Source organism: Callospermophilus lateralis, chromosome 6, assembly GCF_048772815.1.
Source record: "Callospermophilus lateralis isolate mCalLat2 chromosome 6, mCalLat2.hap1, whole genome shotgun sequence".
Taxonomy (NCBI): Eukaryota; Metazoa; Chordata; class Mammalia; order Rodentia; family Sciuridae; genus Callospermophilus; species Callospermophilus lateralis.
In genome coordinates this window covers 155,533,586-155,542,757 of record NC_135310.1, presented here as the reverse complement: position 1 = coordinate 155,542,757, position 9,172 = coordinate 155,533,586, and the positions used below count along the sequence as shown (strand labels likewise).

At 53.7% G+C, this 9,172-nt stretch overlaps 1 protein-coding gene across 2 annotated transcripts in view; it reads left to right on the top strand.

The window, feature by feature from the left end:
- The first annotated feature begins 825 nt into the window (after nt 1–825).
- Mboat1 (membrane bound glycerophospholipid O-acyltransferase 1) overlaps nt 826–9,172 on the top strand; it is a 98,735-nt gene continuing 90,388 nt past the window's right edge. For both annotated transcript variants that reach the window (XM_076857920.1, XM_076857917.1), the window contains exon 1: nt 826–1,104. In XM_076857920.1, the coding sequence (XP_076714035.1) occupies nt 1,006–1,104 (99 nt within the window). In that variant the 5' untranslated portion in view covers nt 826–1,005. The remainder of the gene's footprint in view (nt 1,105–9,172) is intronic.

Genomic DNA, 9,172 nt, shown 5'->3' with positions numbered 1-9,172 from the left:
TGGATATTTATTTCAGACACGGGATCTGCCCACGTTGCCCAGGCCGGTCACTCCTGTGCTCTGGCGATTTTCCTGCCTCCCTCGCAGTAGTAGGGACTCCAGGCTGCACCACCACGCCCAATTTAAGATTTTCATATTTCTCAAAATCTATCAATAAATGGGAAAACTTTCCCAAGCGACACACGGGTGTTGGGGGCCTGGGACGATGTGAAGAGGCAAGGGACCCTTATTTAGGGCCGTTCCATTCAAGTACATCATGACCACGCGCATCTTGGAACAGAAATGCGCTCCTGACCCGGGTAAAGTCATTCTCCACCCAAAGCGACGAAGCCATCAGGAGTGGCCCGCGCCTGCGGGCATCGGGGGTCGGAACAGCGGCCGGACCCCGCGAGGCAGGTGCCGGGGATCCGGGGTCTCGCGCGGCTGGAAAGGAAAGCGCAGGAAGCCCCGGCGGGCGCGGGGACCCGAGGAGGGCGCGGCGACCGCGGCGAAACCCGGACAGGGTGGGGCCTGGCTGCTCCCGGGTGGCAGGCGCCCGCACCGGGTGCGACAGTTCCGTGGGCGGGGAGAGCGGGCGGCGAGCTCCGGAGAAGGAAGGGGCGTCGCCCGCCCCCGGGGCCGCGCGCACCAGCCTCCGGGCCGGGCGGCGCCCGCGCGTCGCTGTCCCCCTCGGCCGCGGAGGGCGGGGCGGGGCCCGGCTCCCAGTCCCCGCGGCGCCTCCCGCCCGCCCCCTCCGGGCGTCCCCGGCCGCAGGGCCAATGGGCGCAGAGAGGAGGGGAGCGGGAAGCGCGGCGCGCTCGGCCCGGCCTCCCAGGCCCGTGGCGGCTGCGCCAGCGCCAAGTTTGCGCCCAGAGCGTTTTCGCCGGTGCGCGTCGCCGGCCTCCCGCACGGTGCCCCGCGAGCCAGGCAGAGGCCGCCCCTTGGCGCAGCACCCGGCCCGGGAGGAGGACGCCCCGCAGGGGGGCGCGGGCTGGGGCCGGGGCAGCCGCCTCCCGAAGATGCAGGATGGCACCAGAGCCGCCGCCGCCCCGCGCGTCCTACCGCACCACGGGCTCCACCTGTCTGCACCCGCTCAGCGAGCTCCTGGGCATCCCGCTGGACCAGGTAACTGCGCCGCCCGTGGGCACCCCGGCGCCCCGAGCGATCGCCACCCTGATTCAGGGAAGGTGCATCCACCCGTCCCCCTGCCCGGTACTGGACAGGTGGGCTTCTTAGGGCGGGGGATAGGAGGTGGGGGGGGGTACCGGGGATAGAACCCTGGGGCACTGGACCCTGAGCCACACCCCCAGCCCTATTTTGTATTTTATTTAGAGACAGGGCCTCACTGAGTTGCTTAGCGCCTTGCGCTCAGGTCAACTCTGAAGGACTTCAGTCCGTGGCTTTGAACTCGCGATCCTCCGGTCTCAGCCTCCGGAGCCGCTGGGATTACAGGCGTGGGCCACCGCGCCTGGCTCTTTTTTTTTTTAAAGTTGGTTTTAATGTTCTTCTTTCTGTACACCTGCATGGCAAGTTCGGTTCTACTGAACTCCCACCCCCAAGTTTTGGTTTGTGTTCAAATTCTAAGATGGTCTGATAAATGAATACAGAGTTTCCTCCGTCATTGTAGTCAAGTTTTTTTTTTTTTTTAACTTTTTTTTTTCTTTCAGTATTGGGGCCTAGATTCAGAGGTGCTCCGTCATTGAGCTCCATTTTAACACTTTTTAAACATTTAAAATTTTTTTCTTTTATTTTGAGAACAGTATTGCTAAGCCGCCTTGAATTTGGCATCCTTGTGTTCCTGGATCCTCCCTACAGCGGGATCTCTGGCTCAGCCAGGCCAGCTAAGTCGTTATCATTTTAATTTAGGTGATCCCGGCTGACCCGCAGACCTCTCAGTCCATGGGTTTGAATGAGAAACCCTGTTGTAGACTTAACTGGTGAGCTGGGCCAACAGGTGTGACTGTTATTTTGTGTCCTGTGTGATGCCATCAGAAAGGCAGGAGTGAGGAAAAGGGATACTTTGTTTTCTGAGGACCTTGTTAATTCCTGAGGTTGGAGGCTTGTGAGTGGGAGCTGAGGGGCCCGGGTAGCTCTGGGGCTGTCCAGGAACTGTCTGCTGCCATTACAGCCTTTGAGGTCACCTTCCTTCTCCTGTTCTTTTTGGGGCCTGGGGCTGGACAAGCTCTGTGCTGAGTGGACCCGTGCAGGGCGTGCTGGAGAAGAGCCTGCCTCTGTGTTTTGTGCAATTTTTGCTGGGTCCCCTCCCCCTCCTCCCCCCCTCCCCCACTGGTGCTCTTTTTCATTTTCTGACAAGCGCCTACCTGCTTCCCTTTCCACTCTCATTCCTCCAGCAATGAGGAAGCTGCCCTGGCCTTTTGCCCTGTTCAGCTACTGTTTACTGAGCCACCCTCTCCCTGGCCCACTTTGAGGATCTGACTATTGCAAATTCCAGAGAATCAGGAACTTGGGAGAGTGTCTGGCGAGGGCATGGATGCCTTCTTCTGTCTCTCTTCAGCCTGCGAGGCCGAGGCCGGAGAGGCCCGGGACACAGGCAGAGGCAGACACAACAGCAAATACTTTGTTTCTGATATGGAATATAGCTCTATCTTGAATTTCCTTCAGGGGGATTTATTTCATACTTATCTTTCCACTTCCTATTGGAATTTATTGTAATTGCATTTAAAAAAAATGCATCCTGCACTGCTAGAGAAGAGAATCCAGGGAGCTTTTCATACAGAGATATAGATGAAGGACCCCACAGGTCATGGCTGCGAGGTGCTAGTGTAGAGTTATTAACGCTTATAACTGCATTCACCTGCATCCCCCATCTCCTGAATTTTTGATTTTAATTTATGAAAAAGAACGAAGGAACCATAAAGATATTTAAGATTGAGAGGTATTAGGGGATTTCTGGAATGAGCCCAGGGGAAAATGTGTGCCTAGGAAATGACACACTTGGCATCTGTTAGGTCTTAGGTTGTCCTGATCACTTTCCAACAAGGTCAACTCTGAATGACTTTTTTTTTTTTTTTCCGAGGATTGAACCCAGGGGTGCTTATCCACAGAGCTACATCCCAGACCTTTTTATATTTTTATTTAGAGATGGGGTCTTGCTAAGTTCTTTAGAGACTCACTAAGTTGCTGAGGTTGTCTTTGAACTCTCCATCCTCCTGCCTCAGCCTCCCAAGCTGCTGGGATTACAGGCGTGGGCTGCTGTGTTCAGTCTGAATGACTCTTGGTGGAAGAAGCACCCACAGGGCAATGCCCCAGGCAGCTTATCTTAGACCCAGGGAAAACCCAGACTGTAAATACTGTGGTCTGAGGCTAACCTGTGGCCTGAGAGTTTGGAAGCTTGGTGTGTTTTCTTTCACTCTTTTGAAGTTTTCTAAGGATTTAGATGTCAGACCCATCTGGATGAATTCCTGCTTTGCCAGCCAACTACCTTTGTGACCTCTGGCTGGTTCCCTACCCTCTCCGAGCCTCCGTGCCCTGTGTGTAAAGTAGGAGAGGGCAGTAAGATCTACATTTGGGGACTGAGAAGATTCATAGAGAGAGAGTGCCCTAGGTTAGGAAGATCCTTGCCTCAGGGTGTTGGCAAGGAACGGGATTTAACTGGTTGAAAAGAGAGACTTCATGAAGTGCTTAGACTGGGGTAGGCAGGGAACCAAAGATGGAGGGCTGGGGTGCGGCTCAGTGAGACCACCTGCCTGGCAGGCATGAGGCCCTGGGCCCCGCTCCCAGCAGGGCCAGGAAAAGGATGTTGAGTTACCCACATCGCCAGCTGCTGGGGAAAAGGGAAGAAGTCCATACCATGGCCCTGTGAGGGCTGGACCCCTCCCCTACATCCTGACCGGGAAGCAGTGAACTTTGGCTCTTCTCTTTCTGTCTGCTGGGGCCCTTCCTGGGGCACAGAATGGAGACCAGTGAGGTGGAGGGTGGAATGCAGTCCCCGATAAACACTCCTGTCCCCGGGAAGAGTGGCGATTAGCCCAAGATAAGCTAAAAATGATAAAACACACATCAAGTTACCCAAATAGTTCTTCATGTGCCACTTAGAGTCATGGAATCGTCTCCTCAGGGTCTTGGTAGTTCCTGTGTTGACTCATAATTTCTGATTGATCGGTTGTCCCTGGGTCGGGGAGTTGATTATCTGCAAAACTGAACATCTTCTGAGCATCTGGTTTGCAAGTGAAGAACTCTTTATTACTTTTCATCTGGTTCTTTCATTTGTCTCTGTAGCTTCTGGGCACCCTTAAAGGATGCCTGTGTACAGTGATATGTATATTAAGGATGAAGTTGGGGTTTTGTTTCTAGGGACTTTTAAAAATGTTTATTTTATTTGTTAATTTTTTTTTTTTTTTTTTTTTTTTTTTTTTTTTTGTAGTTGTAGACAGGCAGAATGGTTTTATTTTGTTTGTTTTTGTGTGGTGCTAAGGGCCAAACCCAGTGCCTCACACATGCTAGGCGAGCACTCTGCCACTGAGACACACCCTCAGCCTTGTTTCTAGGGACTTATACCAGCCAAACTACTGAAGATGTTAAAGGCAAAGCCACTGTATTTAGTTAGAGAGAAACACAATGTAGCAATTCAGATCAGAGTGTAGGAAACACCTGAGGACTTGGGACCTGGTCTGCATTTTGAGCGCCGTCCCCCGGGAAGATCTAGGATTATTTAGATACAAAGCTGCACTCACCCTGGGTGAATGAGGCAGGAGCTTTTCTTTTCCTTTTATGGGGAATCAAGGAACGGAGAATGGAGTTCTAAACGTCGTCTTCTCACGCCTCCCCACTTTGCTCTGGCTGCTGAGTGTGGCGTGATCTGCAGTCGCTAGAACCTTCTAATGGTGAAAGGTGATTCCAGACTGATCTTGTAACGTTGCTGTTGCTGTTATTTGTTTGTGTGGTGCACCTGGAGGTCCTGGGAACTTGGAAAGCCAAAAAAGAGACTGTTTCCAGCCTTGAGGTCCTTCTAGTGGTGACCACAAATTCTGGACGCCAAGGATATCTTGTATCTTTACCTGTCAGGTGCCCTCAGACTGTGTATGCCAAAGGTCAGTTCAGTCTTTTCTTTTTTTTTTTTAAATATTTATTTATGTATTTTTTAATTTTAGGTGGATGCAATTTCTTTATTTTTATGTGGTGTTGAGGATTGAACCCAGCGCCCCGCACATGCCAGGCGAGTGCACTACCGCTTGAGCCACATCCCCAGCCCTCAGTCTTGAGCCAGGATTTTACCCACCCCAACAATTTAGGGGGGGAAAAAAGGGAAAAATAGACCAGGAAGTAAGAATCTAGGAACTGATTTTGAGATTAGAGCAGGAAAGATCTAGGACGGTCAGGTGAGCTTCTGTTGCAGTCCCATCTGGAGGAATGAGGACCAGCTTTAAAGACCCGGCACTCTGGACTGATGGTGACGGGTGGTGACCCCAGTGGGTTTTGATCACCCCATGGGGCCTGTGACCTTGGTTTTCTCGGCCTGCCCCGGGCTTTCAGTCACCTGTCTGGTTCCCTTGGTCGCCTTTGGAAAGGCCAACCTTTAGTCCTGTTCTTATCTAAGTGTTGCCCTTCACTGAAAGCTCAGCTCACATTCCGCAGTCATTATTAGATCAATTAAATATTTATTCAATCCTATTAGTACCAGGTACCTGGCTGAGTGGTAGAAAAGGAAGGATTAAAAAAAAAAAGAAAAAGAAAACAAGAAACCCCCTAAGTGCCCCGTCCTGGAAGAGCTCATCTACCAGTGGAGGAGTCGAGACCTGTGTTAAGTATACAGGTGGTGCCACTCAGAGGTTTATAGAAGGTGCCTGGGGAACAGAGAGAGGAAGCCCATAGGCCACAATGAATGCCTGTAGACTTTGCTGTTTGCATTTAACACTTGGCAGATGTTGTTATTACAAGATCGTGATCTTACTGGGTTCATATGCTGAACTCCAAACTCGTTTGAGGAATCCCTGTGGTCTGGGTTTTTATCTTCCTTTGCATTCTCAAGGAATAGTAGGTGCTCAATAAAAGCTGATCATTAGTAACAATACATGCGAGTTATACATTATTAAACTTCATTGTAGAACACCTTGTTTCATTTTTATTTTTTGGTGCTGGGGTGAAGCTGGGGCCTTGAACAGGTTAAGCATGTGTCCCCCTGACCCACGTCCCCAGCCAGGAGCATCCTTCTTAAGGTGGACAGTAGATCGTGTGTTTTTGGAGGAAGCTCCTCCGCCCAGGCCCAGCCCTGCTGTTCTCCAGGCTGCCCCCGGCTGTGCCCTGGGGTTCTGCCTCCAGCAGCCTGCCCTCACTGGGCTTTCCAGGCCGCGGGCTCCCGTGAATGGCGCACACACAGCAGGCCGGGCGCGTCACCACGGAGAGGCCCCCTTCCTTCCTTCCTTCCTTCCTTGGCCACCGTCGTTTCTGCGGCGTCAGCACTGACGTCCCCATGAGCACCCGCTCCTGGTCTGATGTGGAGAGGTCTGGCCTATGGGAAGGAGTTGATTTGTCCAGGCTGCAGGCACCGCGGGGCCATGACAGGTGGGATGAGGCCAGCGTGAACACAGTATTGCCACCAGGTGGGACACACACCCCCACCAGGGCGCCACAGGTGGAGCCTGGACAGGGTGCCCTGGAGCTGGGGGACCACCTGTACCCACATGGCTGGGAACAAGAGAACCGAGCCAGGCGGGGACATGGGGCACGGGGACATGGGGTGTGGAGCCCAGCCACGTTGGTGGAAGGCCGGGGCCTGGCTGTCACCTGAGGCAGGACAGGAGTTGGGTCTTGAGGGATGAATAAGAGTTTGTGAGGCCAAGTGGGGAGGGCCATGCTGGGAGGGAAGAGCCGTGGAGGCCTGAAGTTGTCTGCCTCCTCCCGGGACCCAGCGTCCCTGCGGGTGACTGCTCGGTGCAGTTGTGTGGATCTGGGAATGTGGGATGGACAGGGAAGCAGGGCCCCAGGAAGGCACTTGACCTTCAGACCAGGGGTCAGCAAGCTTTTCCTACAAAGAGCCAGACAACGAATATTGGGCCATACAGTCCTTGTCACAAATGCTCGACTCTGCCTGGGTGGCATCAAAGCAGCCATAGGTAGCATGTACGCTGTTGGGCACAGTTGTGTCCCATCCAACCTCACTTATGGATGCTGAAATTTGAGTTTCATGAAATTTTCAGGCGTCACAAAATTTTCTTTTTTTGATGTTGTTTTTTTCAATCCTTTAAAAATATAATTGATGTAGTGGTGCATGCCCACAATACCTGTGACTTGGGAGACTGAGGCAGGAGGATCAAAAGTTTGAGGCCAGCCTTCGCAACTTAGTGAGGCTGTTCTTCAAAATAAAAAATAAAAAGGGGAGGGGACGTATCTCAGTGGTAGAGCCCTAGTGTGCCCAAGAAATTGCTGTCATGGTTGTCTTCGAGATCCAGTCTCTACCTACTAATCTGAATATCAGGCCAGGAGATTCCATGGGTGATTCATTCTATTCTTTGTTGTTTGTTTTTTCTTTTTTTTCCTCGTGGTGCTGGGGATTGAACCCAGGACCTCATACCTGCTAGGTAAGTGCTCTACCTCTGAGCTACATCCCTGGTGATTCTTTTGCCAACAGAAGTTGGGGACTCTTTGCTATGGCCAAGGGAAGGCACTGGACTTTTTAAGTTGTGCATGGACTTTCATTTTCTCCAGGGGTGTAAGAGGCGGCCTCGAGGAGGAAGTGGGGGTTCTGGGGATGACTGAAGGCTTTGCATAGTCTTTTCTTTTTTTTTTTTTTTTGCACTGGGGATTGAACTCAGGGGCACTTGACCACTGAGCCACATCCCCAGCCACATCCCCTTTTTGTATTTTATTTTGAGACAGGGTCTCGCTGAGTTGCTTAGGGCCTCCTAACTCTCTGAGGTGGCTTTGAACTCGAGATCCTCCTGCCTCGGCCACCCAGCTGCTGCATAGTCTTTAGGGGCTGATCCGAGGGACTGTAGTGAGCCGCTGAGCACAGCCGTTCAGTCCTGGGGGCCCGGAGAGATGCCCGCCAGTGTCTTTCCTGTGAGCGTCACTTTTCAGGAGCAGAAGCGAAGCTTTGGGGAGTGAAGCTTGGGCCTGAGAGGTGCTGACAGCGGTTGGAAGTGGTAACAGTGTGAAGGGAGCCGTCTAGCGATGAGGGACTCTAGAGATGAGGAGCAGGTGCGGAGGAAGTGAGATCTAGGGGGCCGGAGTCCCAGGGCGAGATTTCTGGTGACGCCTCTCTGGGCCATCCTGAAGGTTGCATGTGGCCATGAGGGGAGGGGTGAAGGTCAGTTCAACTCAGCAAGCTCAGGAGCTGGACGCGGGGCATTCCCCTCCCAACACTGAAACTGCCCCGTGCATCTGGGATTGGAAGTGGAGACTGTGGAGGGAGCCTCAGATTTCCAGCAGAAAGACCAGAGAGTCCGCCTGCGGAGCCATCAGGCACTCAGCGCCACTGCGGCTTAGCGCTCCTCGTGCTGGGAGTCCAGGCAGAGGCCCAGGAGGACAGGTTTAGTCGGGTGGTGGCGCAGCAGTGGGGGATCTGGAGCAGCCCTAGCCTTTCAGGAGGGACTTTGACGTCGTCTTGTGGTGGGGACACGGGGGGCAGAGGGAGGTCAGCGGTGGGAGGGAGCAAGGCCGTGACTCAGGAGGAGGAGGAAGTCAAGAGCAGCGCCCAGATGCCAGGGGGAAGGGCCGAGGGCATTCTCGGGCTGGGGGTGAGTTAGGGGAGGTGGCCACCTTGGTCCTGCCTCCAGTGGCTGACCCCATATCAGTGTGCGGAAAGTTCCTTTGTGATTCCGAAGAGGTTGCATCAGGGAGGTGGGAGGTGGGAGGTGGGAGGTGGCGAATTTCGCCAGGTGCTCAAGTGCATGGGTGTGTTGGAAAGGATGGGCTGGGACACTGGATGCCCCTCCGTCCGGCCCCTCTGCTTTCGCAGTGGGGGGATGAGCAGCCTCCACCCTAGGGTCCCTAGGTAAGCCCAGGAGGTAGGCTGGCCCCCTGGAAGTGCTGGCTGCCCGCGTCATCTGGGGCCCTGATGTGACTGTCATGGAGGGGAGGGCAAGCAGGTGTGGTACGGCCATCCCCGCCCTGGCATGCAGCAGAGGCCAGGCACCTTGGGGCTTTGACCTTCCTTGTGGGCAGGTGTGGTCTTCACAGCTTGGCCTCAGGTGACCCCCGTGGCTGACCCTCGATAGTCGTTATCTCATTTAAC